Source organism: Ornithorhynchus anatinus, chromosome 10 (genome assembly GCF_004115215.2).
Source record: "Ornithorhynchus anatinus isolate Pmale09 chromosome 10, mOrnAna1.pri.v4, whole genome shotgun sequence".
Lineage (NCBI taxonomy): Eukaryota > Metazoa > Chordata > Mammalia > Monotremata > Ornithorhynchidae > Ornithorhynchus > Ornithorhynchus anatinus.
Window position 1 is genome coordinate 13,685,674 of NC_041737.1, and position 14,740 is coordinate 13,700,413.

The window sequence follows — 14,740 nt, forward strand, 5'->3', positions numbered from 1 at the left end:
CAAAACAGATTGAGAATCGATCGGTTTTGTTTATGAAGCACCTATTGGTGCAGGATACTCTCTACCAAGCATTTGGGAGATTGTAATACAGTTAAAACAATAACCGTAATAATTGTGGTGTTAAATACCTACCGGGTGCCAAGCACCCTGCTAAGTGCTGGGGTAGATATAAGATAAACAGGTCAGACACTGTCCCGGGACCTCATGGGGCTCATAGGTCAAGTAGAAGGGAGAATGGGTATTGAGTCCTCATTTTGCAGGTGAGGAAACTGAGGCACAGAGAAGTTAAGTGACATGCCCCGGGTCACATCGCAGGCAGGTGGCGGAGCCAGGATTAGCACCCAGATCCCCGATGTTCTTTCCACTAGGCCACGCTGCGTCTCGAGATCGCTGTCATGACATGATCCCTGGCCTCAAGGATTTTACAAGCTCTCAACTGGAAACTGTCACAACATATTTCAATATCTCAAACGTTTTAGTAAGGCCCATATTGCCCTGAGCATCTCTTAGGCGAAACTTAATGAAACTGGAGACCTTCAGAAGAAGTGAAATAGCTTCTTCCTGGACAGGTGGAAAAGAAACAGTCAAGCTGAAATTTGGGGGATAACGAAACTTGACTTCAACTACACCTGGTACTTTCATTCCCCCCTTTTTGTAAGAAAACCAACACTACCCCTTTTGATTTAATTGTGTCTGCAAACTTGATTAGCCTATGATTAGTCCTTTTGTCCTGGCAGTGGCTCCTGCTGTACTCCCCCTGCTGCCCTAGGAATGGTTTTTCTTATGGAAAATGAGATTTTTTCAAACCCCTGGATCCACAACGCAGGTATATTTGGCAGCCATCCTCAATGGATGGGGCAGCAAAGAAGAGGTTAATTAAAGGTGGCAAAAACAGGGTTTAATACCAACTCCGATGAGGTCTAACTGCACATATTAAACAGAGTTGTGCACACGCATACACACACACACACAAACACCCTCCCCCGCCCCCCCACTACTCTGTAGAGAAATTTATTTGGGGGAATTAAGTTTCCTAATGGCTTTATTTTCACTTAGAGGTACGTGATTATAGCCTCTCTTCAGGCAGCTTCTGGTTCCGAGCCCCTCAGAGTGGTGTCATTTATCGGTCTCCTGGTAGAATTCAGTTTAAGGTACAAGTAGTTATGTAAAAGTCATAGGTTAAATGATTTGGGACTCAAATGTCATTTGACGTGACAGAAATGAACCTTCTGAAGCTCACTCATCCCTTGGGATTTGCTTCCACTTATGGGTTTAGTGTTAAGTAATTTTATTAACTGAGGCAGGAAGGGGAGGGGGTGGCAAGGGACACTTTTTTTGTTAGCATTTTAATCCTAATCACAAAATTTATATTGTGTGTGGCTGCGTGAGCATTTTAAGCTATAAAGACCTGGAAAGCGAATAAAGTAAAAATTAGAACATGTTGTTTTTCTTCCTAGGTGTTATCGAAAACATTGTATGAATCGTCACAAAGATTCATTGTTGTGGCTTGCCGCTAAACAGATGATAAATTTTAAAATTATATTATTACAGTGTGTCAGCATAAAAGCTCCGTGTCCCAAGTGTGTCACCTTTTTATGTTGCTGTTGACAAGGTTCACATTTTATAGCACACCACCAGAAGGTGTTGACATATATTCAGATCACTGATTAAATGTTTTTAAAACGTGCCACTCAGAAAATAACCCTGATATTCTTTGAAATAGTCACTTTAAGAGTACGAACGTGTTTTCCTTCGTCGTTCACGAGGTAGGGATTGCATGTATTGCTTTTTTTAAAAGCTGTGACTGCCATGCTTTTTCAACTAGAGCCCGGCAAAGAAAATGCTCTCAATGGCGCCCTTCTTTCTGTTTTCCTTCAGACGAATAGCAATATGGTGTAAAAATATCCAGCAGGAAGGTGCTAAATGGCTACTTGTAAACACCCCTTGTTAGCCACTAAAACTATGATGTAGGAAAACTGATGTCCTGACCCTTGTGTTTTGTTATTGTTTGGCATTTTGATTTCATGCTCCAGTCCCTATGACCCGTATTCTGTTCCCAAGGATAATTAAGGACACGACTTTAACAGCAGCTGCTGGGGGCCAAAGTCTCGTCTTCGTAACTAAATAATTAAAGGAAGTGGCCAGGCAAGCCTTAACTTTATATATAAGATGTTCTGGACTTTGTTTCTCAGGTTGCAGGAGAGTAGCAGATGTAGACTTTTTTAAAGAATAGAAAACCTTTCTATTTCTGGACTCAGACATTTGGGAGCAGAAAGATCTATTCTGCCTCTCAGAACCCAGCAGGAAAGAGCTTTTAACAAATATTTTAAATTGATTGTGTGCCACTAGCATTTCTGGTGGAGGAAGTTGCTGAGTGCCCATAAACATTTTGTTACATTTCTTTTTTGACAGTAATTTTAAAATAATCTTTCTAAGGTAAGTGTCGTGGCATTTATTCAGGAAAGTTGAAGACATAAGGCATTGTCTTCTCCTGTCCTCCCCAGAATGATTTTCCAAACCTACTAGTTTTATCACCTCTCAAGGGCAGAGATTTGGCAGTGTAGAGAGCATGTAGTTTTGGGAGCCCCGAGAGTCCCATATTGGATGGGGACCGTGTCCAACCTGACTATTTGGTATCTACCCCAGTGTTTAGAGCAGTGCTTTCCCCAAAACCCTCTCCCTTCTGCATCGCCCTTACTCTTGCATTTGTTCCCTTTAAGCATTTGAAATCCACTCCACCCTCAGCCCTACAGCACTTATGTACCTAACCTTAGTATATTTTAATATCTGTCTCTCTCTCTGGACTGTAAGTTCCTTGTGGGCAGGGAATATGTCTACCAACTCTGTTGTACTCTCCCAAGTGCTCCGTACAGTGCTCTGCACACAATAAGGGCTCAATAAATATCATTGATAGATTGATCAGTTGCTTAGGTAGTTTCGCAAGCTGGCTCAGCCCCACACTAAGGAGACTGACGAACTCTGTCTTCACCAAACTGGAGGTGAAGGAGATAAATTCTGTCATTGTATGCCTTGTGTGAATATTGTTTGGTATTGGTTGCAAGAGGTAGAGAAGTACTAATAATACTAATATTGGTATTTGTTAAGTGCTTACTATGTGCAAAGCACTGTTCTAAGCGCTGGGATAGATAAAGGGCAATCAGGTTGTCCCACGTGAGGCTCACAGTCTTAATCCCCATTTTACAGATGAGGTAACTGAGGCACAGAGAAGTGAAGTGACTTGCCCACAGACAGCTGACAAGTGGCAGATCTGGGATTCGAACCCATGACCTCTGACTCCCAAGCCCAGGCTCTTTCCACTGAGCCACACTGAGAGGAGGTATCAAGGTTCTGAGATTATCTGAGGTTTTCCTCTTTGAGAAGACAAGATGAGCAGACACGGAGAAGGAACATGAAATAAAATGATCCATTAGAAAAGGCTTTTGCTTGCATTCATTATGCAAATATATTTTAACAGCTAAACCCAGAGCAGGCAGACTTGGATGCTGTGAGACAGTGGTAAGAAGATTTGAGTTCTTTGGAAAAAAATTTCTACCTTCACTGACTTCAAATTGAATTTAAGAATTGGATTATTTGTTGTTAGCATGCTATCAAGTGCTTTTATCATGAATTACTCTCCCAGGTTCAGTTTGGAGACCCATATTGGACTTCCATTTTTCGACTCGGTAGCATACAGAAATCTAAATTTGTCTTTTCAGAAATAGAAGGATTTTTTTCAAGTGAACTAGGTTTACACTGTTTCCTGGGTTCAAATTAGCACTAAATTAACCTTAAAACCCAAGAGATGCAACATGAAATTTTGGAAAGAGAGAGGGTTCAAGATTCAGGAGACCTAGGCTGTGGCCCCTGCTTTGCCATTGGCCTGCTAAGTGACAACGGGCACATCATTTCACCTCTGTGTCTCGGTTTTCTCATCTGTAAAATGGGGATAATAACACTTTCACTCATACACTCATACATACCTCATACAGATCCCTACAGATATGATATAGGGACTGTGTCTGACCTGATTATTTTGTATCTACACCAAGGTTTAGGACAGTGCTTTCCCCTACTCCCTCTCCCTTCTGCGTCGCCCTCACTCTTGGATTTGCTCCCTTTAAGCGTTTGATATCCACACCACCCTCAGCTCTACAGCACTTACATACCTATCCTTAATTTATGTTAATATCTGATTCCCTCTCTAGACTGTAAGATCTTTCTGGGCAGGGAATATGTGTACCAACTCTATATAAAATCATATAGATTTTATGGTGAAAATCTGAGATGCATGTGAAAGGACTCTATAAATTCAAGGTAAGGGTATCATTTTTTAAGAGCTGGCCCTAAGCTCATTGGGGACTGAGAATGCGTCTTCTAACTCTGTTATATTGATATATTGTGCTCTCCCAAGCACTTAGTACAGGGCTTTGCACACAGTAAGTATTCAATAAATACGATTGTTTGGTTGAATCATTTCCCGTAATGTATACTTTCCTTTATTTACTTTTGCAGAAAATAGCTTACCCATATACTGCAGTAGCATGCATAAAGGAATATGTCAGGAATGCTAAAGTTAAAGAGAGGATATACGTGTTCATAAACTTTAAAAGATTTAGAATTTATGCATGTGAAAATATTTCTGAGTATGCAGTTAAGAAAAAAATCTGGAGAAAGCAGTTTCCTTAAATAATAGAAAAACATTGTTGGAAATTACTTATGTAAATGCTACATATATCAGTGGAGAATAAACTCTTTATACTGTTAATAACATTCAGATCTTTCCATGTCCTTTCTCTACAAGTTTTGTCATTCCTTCTCACATGGATTCAGATGTGTTTTTCATTTATCTGAGGCATTTCTAGAAGGACTGGAGGGAATATGATTTCCTTATTGCATTAGCGATTTTCTTCCTCTCTGGATGAACTGTAAATTGGAAACTGAGGACTGAGTTTCAGTTTGAGTTTCAGACATATCCAGCTTCAGAATATATGCCGTCGCCAACTGGAATCATAATTTTAAGACAGGGAATTGATCAAACTTTTTTGTCTTGCAGATATCTAGTGGTAAGAGAAAAGAAATGTCATTACTAGCTCAGAGCAATGGCCTAACCAGCTAAGTACTGCAGGGTGATGTTGGCCTCCAAGGTGACCATTGCAATGGCTCAGAGTGGGCCATCCAGCCCTATCTTATGCTGCAGTAACACATTATTTCTTCTTGTCAAGGAATGTGTCCCAAAACCTCTTGAACCTGTTGATATCTGGCAACTTCCTGCCATAATAAATTCCATATGCTTCCCGTAGAAGAAGTGTTCCTTCTTTTTAGAATTCTGAACGACACCTGTCAAGCTTCAAGGGGTGGTCCCCACTGGGCTCTGTCCTGGTGCGGGGGAATTTGGTGAACAACAATTGTGTATTCACCGTAATCACACCCTTCATAATTTTGTAAACTTCAGTCATGTCCCATCTCAGCTTGTGGCTCTTCAGACTGAAGAACTCCTGTCTTTTCAGCCCTACCTCATTCAGGATTGTCCATCCCTCTGATCATTAAAGAAAAACATGGCATTGTGCAAGGACATTCTACTATATTAAAATGGTTTATAGAGTGTCTTTTTCTTCTACAGGAATATGGTGTCTGGTGCAAAAAGGGTCAGCTAACAGTAGCCAAATCTTAATGGGCAAGCCTTTTTACAGCCTTTATTTGTTTTCTCCTCCTGTAGAGTCCAAACTCCTTGTGGGCAGGAAATATGTCTACCTACTATGATATTGAACCCTCAAGCACTTAATACAGTGCTCAGTACACTGTAAACACTCAATAAATACGACTGACTGATTGTTTTCACCATAATGAGACCTGACTCATTTGGTCAGATGCCAGTGGGGATTTATACTAGTCTTTTTTGTCACATTTAACACAGAAGGTCTAAGAACGATTGTGGTTTTACAAAATGATCACATCTTCATGAATGAGTTGACCTGGAAGCTGTTAATTCAGTTGTATTGTACTCTCCCAAGCACTTAGGACAGTGCTTTGCGCACAGTAAGCGCTTAGTAAACATGACCGAGTGATTGACTGATTGATTGGTAAGTGTGGCCTAGTGGATAAAGCATGGGCCTGGGAGTCAGAAGTACCTGGATTCTAATCCCAGCTCTGCCACTTGTCTGCTGTGTGACCTTGGGCAAGTCACTTCACTTCTCTGTGCCTCAGTTACCTCAGCTGTAAAATGGGGATTTAGACTTTAAGCCCCATGTAGGAAGTGGTCCGTATCCAACCTGATTAACTTGTACCTACCCCAGCATTTAGTACAGTGCTTGGCACATAGTAAATACTTAACAAATGTCATTAAAAAAAAGACACCAGGAGCACAGCCACCTTATTTTTGAGACCTGAGAGTGGGCTTCTGATGTCTTATTTTTATTCCTATGAATCTTCCTTATTGCTCTGCAGTCCCCTGGCGGGTCAGCTGAAGCCATGAAACCCAAGACTTCCCCCCACCTCGCAGGTATCGTCTCAGCCCCTGCCCTGCAATCCCTCTGTCAGTTTATGCACCCAAACAGGCTGCTTGTTGGACTCTCAGAGATTCATTGGCGTGCTTACTTGTTTTGGGTCACTTTAACTTTGGCAGAGAAAACTAATAGTCTCAGAAGCACCGTAACTAATTGTCTTCAGCTTTTCAGACCATTATAGTTTCTGGGTTTATTATTCTTTTTGAAGATTTTTGTACAATTAAGACAGCTGATAAACTTCAGATCCACCCTCAAGTTTGGCACAAGTAAATAGTGCATTACCAGTCAGGAGAACTAACTTGGGGTGGAGCTTTGTGGGGTGGGGAGGTCGAAATAGAATGCGCGACTTCAAGACGTTGGGGTGTCCGGTGGAGTGAATTCTAAAGGGAGGGCTTTCTAGGAATCAGAGCCCCTATCCAACTTTCAGTGGAGGTGAAAGAAGCCCACAACTGGCCTGGAACATGGGCGGGGAGAAAGGAGCCCGGCCTAATCCTGTAGCCCAGCTGAGTTACTAAAATGTCCAGCCAGTACCAGGGTCTGCTGGGTAGAAGGTTTCAGCAGGCCCCAGGGTTTACTGGAGGGAAAGGAGCTCCTGGCTCATCCTTTCTGCCCCTTCTTGCCTGGGATGGGGGAGAGAGGAGCCTCCGGCCCAACCTCAGAGCCTGGCATGAGTGACTGGAACTCCTAGCATGAGCATAATGAAGCTGCCATCTTGGAAGAAGAGAAGCCACCATCTTGGCTCCATTTCCAGACCCCAGCCAGACCCAGCCTCATCTCGCCTTTTGGGTAGCTGGCACCCCTGCCGCAAAAAGGAGCAGGGTTAGCATGTGTTCTCTTCTCTCTTTCCCTTTCCCCTCTTCCCCCAACATGAGGCCACGGGGTACACGTGGAATTTACCTTTCTCTGAGAACAAAACTACTGAAAATTCAGAGTGATGAAATGGGGAGCCCAGGCCTCTTCAGTGATTATTAAAAAGTGTGAGGATAATGGTACATTTAGCTGTCTCGCATTGCTTGATGTATGAAGGTGGATTGATGAGTCGGTTCCCATAACGTTTGCTGGTGGTTTAATACACACCGTCATTACCAAGAGAAAAGACTAAAGAATTGCAGAGGATAGGACACTGAGTTGTTGTTTTTTTCCTCTGCTGTTTTTAAGAAAAGCGTGTCTTTGATGAGATATAGCTGCAGGCTATCCTTTTACATTTTATGTCAGCTACCTTTGTCAGAGACTCATTATTGATGCTGTGCTCTGTTTTAATTCACACTTCTCTGCTAATCAATTACAGCGTTTATCCATTAATCAGGTATTCTGACAGGGTCAATAACTGCATTTGGGGTTTTTGTGAACAGCAGGCCTGGTATCAGGCAAAGGATAAGAGTTTGGAGCTGAGCTGAGAACTGCACTATTTTCCCGGTCTGTGGGAGTTCTGGATGGGCATGAACATGCCTTGGGTGACGGGTCCTATCACTGAAACCTTTAATTGCACCCCCCAGCCCAACTTCAGCCAAGTGGGTCCGTGACTGCGTGAACACCTGTGGGCTGGTGGAAGTACAGCAGTCCGGGCGGAACGTGCGCACATACATTTCGCACCTACGTATGCATCTAAGCACCCACTAGTCCGTACAATTTGTTATACCAGATTCGGCTGTGGTAAACTGTCACAGGAATTAAAAGCTTTTCATTTTAGCAAGTGGTGTAGATAACAGATCAGGCCACATTTAATTGGGCGGTGATAGTTTTGGTAGTTAAGTTACCATGTATAGTGCCGGTAACAGGTTTCAATTATCTTTTTTTATGACAGATGTACCAACATTTAATTGTTTTCCATCAAGTGTGGAAAGAAAGGACACTTCTGTAGATTTTTCGATTCTTCTACATGTCACTTAGCTGTCTGCACCATTGTTTGAGCTCCTTTCTCTCATCCTTTTTGCAGCAATGAGTTGTGTCATTCCCTCATGATCAGCACTTTTGTTGTCTTTGTTTTTTGCTGTACCTCAGAAGTCCATCTTTTCTTTCATCTCCTTCCCATTCATGCATGAGGGAACAGTTGTGCCCTGTTGTGGGGATGTTCCGCTGGATTTCAAACAGTAGGGTTTCTTTTTATTCTCTTCTAAGTAGTACAATGGGGCTGAATGTCTGTTGCAGAATGCACACACTAATATGCCAGGTTATTTGGTTTCTAAGAAGTCAATAAAAATGCTACATTTAGGCTCAGGACTTGGCTTGCTTTTTTGCTGTTTGCATTTCAGTCATCGGTTATAAATCTGTTTGTTTGTTTCCTTTTGTAAAATATAATCCTCCATATTAAATCCAAGCGTGGAATCAACAAACATTAGGGAAAAATGTTACTGGCGGTGGCGTATTTTCACACTAGCAGATTTGGCAGTCTGCGCCATCGCTGATAAGAGGCTGAAATCTGCCGCCAGAGCTAATTAATGGGGCTATAACTGGGAGAAAGGGGGGGAAAGAGAAAGATGTGATCCTGAGTTGGTTTTGGCAAAACTTAACAGTTTGGGGAGGCTGGCACATCTCTGCGTTTAGAACTGTGCTTCTCAGATCTCTTTAAACCAATTCGATGTGCATGAATCTTTGGGTTTTGTTTGTTGGGAGGGGACGTTGGCGGGGGAGGGTGTGCTTGATTATTAATACAGATCCAAGAGCCATTTCAGCAGTGAAAGGCTAAAGATGTAAAAAGCTTGAGGTATCTTGAGACACTCGATCCTCATGTTCGGGGACAATCTTCAAAATCCTTCCTAATGAGGCTATAAAAGAAAAAAAATCGAACAAGTGGTACTTGTGTACTTCACTCGTGTGTGTCATCAAGGTCACTGGCCACTGAGTTATCCTATTTAAAAAGGGATTGGGTCGTTCAATCAAGCATTGCATTAAGTGAGAGACTTTGATTAATTCCTTCTCTTTGCCATTGTGCCACAGATAATTTCAGTAAATTTGTGATACTTTCTTCTTGGGCATTGCGGAGGCTTAAACTTCTTGATGCGTCATGCTGAGTATTAGCATTTATCGGCCCCGTTTGGCTCTGGTAAAGAGGAGAGCGTGCTGCAGACGGCCCTCTAATCTCTGACAAGCAAGGCCGCTCTTTAAACATTACCGTTATCTCAGGGCTCTTCCTAGGAAAGAGGCCCTTACAGGTCTGTGGAAGGTGGCAGAGGAAGGGGAGATCCAGCTGTAAGTAAGAGCACGATTCATCCCAGTTTACCCTTTTGAAAAGTGCGGGACCTGCCTCTTATTTAGCAGCGCACAGCTTGAATAACTTTTGTGGATGGAGTCCGGGGGTGGGGAAGCAAAGACGAGGAAGCGAAAAGTGGAAAGATAGCAGTGCCTTAGCTAGTGCTGCCGAGGGAGAGGGGAAGATTTGCACTGCGATGGTTAGGATCAGGTAGGAATGCGAATTGTGACTGTTGCTCTTCCTGTTCTTTTCCTCACCGTGTTCCTGCTTTCTTGTTTGTTTAGTGGCCAACCCAAGGAAATAAACAGCTGGGGGTGTTTTAATGCAGTGCCTTACAAAATGTATGCACTGAAGAGAATATGGGAAAAAACTCTTGGGTTTGCGTGCATTTAGGATCAAGAAAAATCTGTTTAAAGTATTTGGGAAAGTTTCCCTTGTGTCCATCCCGCACTTGTCCTACTCTTCCTGTTCATTTTAAAATGTGGATGATATTTACTTTATGGTCAGACTAAGGCCTATCGAGTGTACCCATGTTTAGGTGCCCTTTGAAACAGGGATTTTTTTTTTTTCTGATCGAGTGGAACGACTCCCAGGGAGGCACTAGGGCCATAGTGTAAATCTTCCTTAGTTTTGGGTTTACCTACTTGATACCTCATAACGGGTCTTAGGGTGGCCCCGGTACATAGTGTTAATCCGGGACTGCACATGCGCAGGAAATCCCGGGTTAAAAGCCCTAAGGAAGATTTCTTTGGGGCAAACTGAGAACCACTGTTTTTCCACATGAAACCTTTCATTTTTCAATTGAAACCAATACCTCTGAGTTGATTTTCAGCAGATCGAAACCTGGTATCACTGTGTCGGAGCCAAAAGAGTCCTTAAAAGTGGCTCGTGGCTCCTCGTTTGTTTCCTGTTAAAATGTAATAGCCAAACATGGCTTCTTTCTCTTTTCATGTCCTTAGGATGGGGAATATTAGATGTAGGCTTTATTTCTGATCTTCTGACAGTGAAATTTCGGGGCTTTGAGGAAAGAATACTCCTGACACAGAAATAACTCCCCAGAATTCTTTGATCAGTACTACTATCATCATAACAGGTCTCTTCTTGAACTTCTTAATTTCTCTTTTGAACTTCTAGGGAAAATTTACATCATTTCACTATGTAAATTCCCAGAAGCCTCATTCTGGTCATTTCACTAATCATGTCTTTGCTCAGAAAGACTACATTTTACCAGAATATGTTAAATGTCAACAGTGCTGTAAATTACTGGAGGGAAAAAATTGTTTCACATTATATTATATGTCATGTAGTTTTTAAATGTCCTTTAGATTTTCCCTTTGTAGTTCCAATGAGGTTTGGAATTCCTTATTTGTGGAGAAAAGTCCTATTGTGTTTATGAAGGATCTAATAGTTCTAGCATTTAGTAGGCACTTAGATGCTCATGTTTCAGCACCGTATTATTTTTGGTTTGTATTGACTTGGTCACATCGTCCCACAGAGTGTGTGTGTCTGTGTTTGTGTGTGTATATTTGTAGGTGTGTGTGTCTGTGTTTGTCGTGCGTTGTGCATCTTTGAAACTTGAGGCTTTGGAAAATATTACTAAGTCTTACCAACTCTCTTAATACTTTTTCTCCTAGCTAACTGGTTTCTTATTTAGCTTGAGGTGTCACGTGATTGTTTCTCACTGTTTTCCCTGGGATTTTTTTTTTCTTCAAAGTTCTTTCTGAGGTAAATTTTGTTGGAAAATGGGTGAATGCTTGGCCTCTTTATCCAGAAAGAGCTCTCTCCCCACTATTTGCTCACTATCATATAAAAGATGAAGTTGCTTTTGGAGTGGCCTACCTTTCAGCGGGAGATCGTTGTCTCTGGTGAAAGAAGCTGCATTTTGGTTCCGATCTTGGTCTCTATAGAGGGTAATTCTTTAGTTATGATCTCTTACCTCCACCAGTAAGCAGACGGACTTCCAGCCTGTGGATTCTCGTGCACCTTATCTTCTTGTGAAGTGGACTGAGTAGGAGTGCTTTCGTTAGGAACACAGCCATGTTTCCCAATTCAAAAATTACTCTTGTGACAGGCTCCATGTTTAGGAGGTAGATACTGACCCAACTTATTACAATGAAAATGACAAATAAAAATTAAGGCCATGAGCAATATATATTTACAGTATATATGCTTAGGGTTAGCCACCAGGTGGATTTTTAAGGAATACTGGTTAATAAAATTGAATTTGAAAGTATTTTTTTTGTTCTGCGTAGAAATTCCTTTCCTTTCAAAGTCTAACAGTCTTCTGAGTATAAGGACATTAATAATAATTTTTTGTTGTTTTTCTTAGAAACAGTTTTTCTTTCAAGGTCTGAGTCTTCTGCATATGAGGTCATTGATGGTGATATCTTTTTTATTTTTCTTAAAAACATTTTTTCTTTCAAGGCCTGAGTCTTCTGAGTATAAGGACATTAATAATATAGGTCTAATTATACTGTTTTTGATGGGTATTCCCCTGTGCCCATTCAATATAAATTGGGTCCTTCTTAATACTTAATTTAAACACAGCGGGTATTTGAGACCTACATGAATGACAGTTGTCCCCCTCCCTTCTGAAATTCTGAAACCGGATCTTTCTTCACATAATTGAGTACTGTAGGTCGGCGATGGGAGAGGCAGAAAAGGTTTCCAGTTAGCATCATCTAGCTCCTACTCCTTTAGGTCAGAGGAGAAACCTGCAGTGAAGGGGCACATCTTATATGAAAATGAAAGCCAGAGGCACATGAAAAGAGAACAATTTATGTTGGTCTTTTGGTCCTTAAAATCCAAGTTGCTAGAGGAGAAGCACTGTGCCCTAGATACTGCGTTGAATGGAAAACCTTTACATGTACCGTGCAAACAATGAATGGGGATGTGTGTGATGGCGATGAAGCTGCATGTCATCTTAATCGAAAGGCTCAGTCTGTTCCCAAACCCTTTCTTAGTCAGCTATTTGGATTATTTCTCATTGTCAGCCGTCTACTCGGATATCAAACGATGGTATTTATTGAAAGCTTACTATGTGCAGAGCACTGTACTAAGTGCTTATGAATCATTCTTAAGGAAAAGACACAGGGTAGGGTGGTATTTACCACCAGAAATCAAGCCTTATTTTTTTTAAGGTATTTGTTAAGCACTTACTATGTGCCAGGCACTGTATTAAGTGCTGGGGTGGATACAGGCTAATCAGGTTGGACACAGTCCCCTTTCCACATAAGGCTTAATCCCCATTTTTACAGATGAGGTAACTGAGGCACAGGGAAGTTAAATGACTTACCCAAAGTCACACTGCAGACACGTGGCAGATCTGGGATTAGAACCCAGGACCTTTTGACTCCCAAGCCCATGCCCTATCCATTCAGACTCCCATCTTACCCATAGGAATCTGCTGTCTGGCATCGAGTGTTCTGTCCCAAATTGCTTCAAAATGTTGGAAGGACCAGGTCTCTTGTCAGGAGGACTTGAGAAACATATTTAAACTTTATCACAAGGGAAAAGTTCCATTACCTCTTGTAAACAGATACGAAAAGTGCAAAAGATCCATTTGGGAAATTTATAATTTCCCCCAGTCTTCTACCATAGTAATGCAGAATTAAGGCAAATATCAGGATTTGATTTTTGTTCAGAAACACCTAAATAAAAAATGCAGCTACATGGAACAGGTCCGCCTCTGCTTTGCTTATAAATATATGTATATAGCACATCTGGTATATGCCATATATGTGGATAAACAAGCACACACATCATCGTCGGTGGTATTTATTGAACACTTACTATGTGCAGGGTATTGTACCAAGTTCTTGGTAGAGTGCAACAGACTCGATAGACGTGTTCCCTACTCACAATGAGTTTACAGTCTAGAGGGACTACACGTGTGTGCACACACGTGCGCGCATACACACACACGCGCAAACACATGCACATTCATGGATACATCTAAAACCCAAGCTCTCCAATTACATAATGGCCTGAGACCAATCTAGAACTAGATAAACTTGCCTGCAGCACTTTGTAGAAATAAAGCCAAATGAATCTGCCAACTTTGCATCACTTGACAAGCAACCTAAAGCGGGCTCGAGAGAAGTGATTGCTAGAAGCAAACGGTTGTTGGGGAAGGAGAGGTGAGTGGGCCTACACGTAATCACGGCAGCTTGTCCTAGTGGATAGAGCACAGGCCTGGGAGTCAGAAGGACCTGGGTTCTAATCCCGCTCTACCACTTGTCTGCTCTGTGACCTTGGGCGAGTCACTTCACCTCTCAGGTCCTCAGTTCCCTCACCTGGAAAATGGGGGTTAAGACTGTGAGCCCTATGTGGGACAGGGACTCTTTCCAACCTGGTTAACTTGTATCTATCCAGTGCTTAGAACAGTGCCTGGCCTATAGTAAGCACTTCACAATACCACAGTTATTATTATTCAAGGCGAAACCTCAGGAGCTCGGAAAACACGTTCTCTCGGAGGTGCAGCCTCGATCTGACTGAATTGCCTTGAGCATGTTCCATTCAGGTATCCATCTCAGGGGTTCGGCCTTTCAACTTTGAGGAGTGACACTTGTAAAACTGATGTCACAGTGGTCTGCCAGGGAACTAACAACCTGCCAGAGCATGGGGCATGGAGCCGCATTAAGTTACCCTTAATAGGGACAGGATCTAGCACCGTGCTGGAAAGCTGCAATAGTAGAGATTGGGAGAATTGGAGAGAGCAGCCTGAAGTATCGCCTCCTTCCTCATTAGGGGATTAGGCCAGCAGCACGAAGGACCTTTATTTCCAACTCTCTACTGCCACCTCTACTAGGCCAAATAGGGAAGGAAAAACCAGTTGCGCGACTTGAGCCTCTGGGCGTCGGGAGGAGAGAAGCAGGGAGGATGACGGGAAAGCCTTTGGAGCAGGAATCGGCATGGGGCCCGGGCACCCTGCTGGGTGCTAAAAGTCCAGTGAGCAGCAAAGCAAACCAAGAGGGTTCCCTTAAGGAAATTATTGCCACACTCAACAGTAAAGCAGGCTGCAGGCTGCAGACTTGAGTAGTCTCAG

The 14,740-nt window shown here is 42.4% G+C and overlaps 1 protein-coding gene across 3 annotated transcripts in view; it reads left to right on the forward strand.

Moving 5' to 3' along the window:
• Positions 1-9,874: 9,874 nt before the first annotated feature.
• CLYBL (citramalyl-CoA lyase) overlaps positions 9,875-14,740 on the forward strand; it is a 95,702-nt gene continuing 90,836 nt past the window's right edge. For all 3 annotated transcript variants that reach the window (XM_007671996.3, XM_007671990.2, XM_007671981.2), the window contains exon 1: positions 9,875-9,903. In XM_007671996.3, coding sequence (XP_007670186.1) covers positions 9,890-9,903 — 14 coding nt within the window. In that variant the 5' untranslated portion in view covers positions 9,875-9,889. The remainder of the gene's footprint in view (positions 9,904-14,740) is intronic.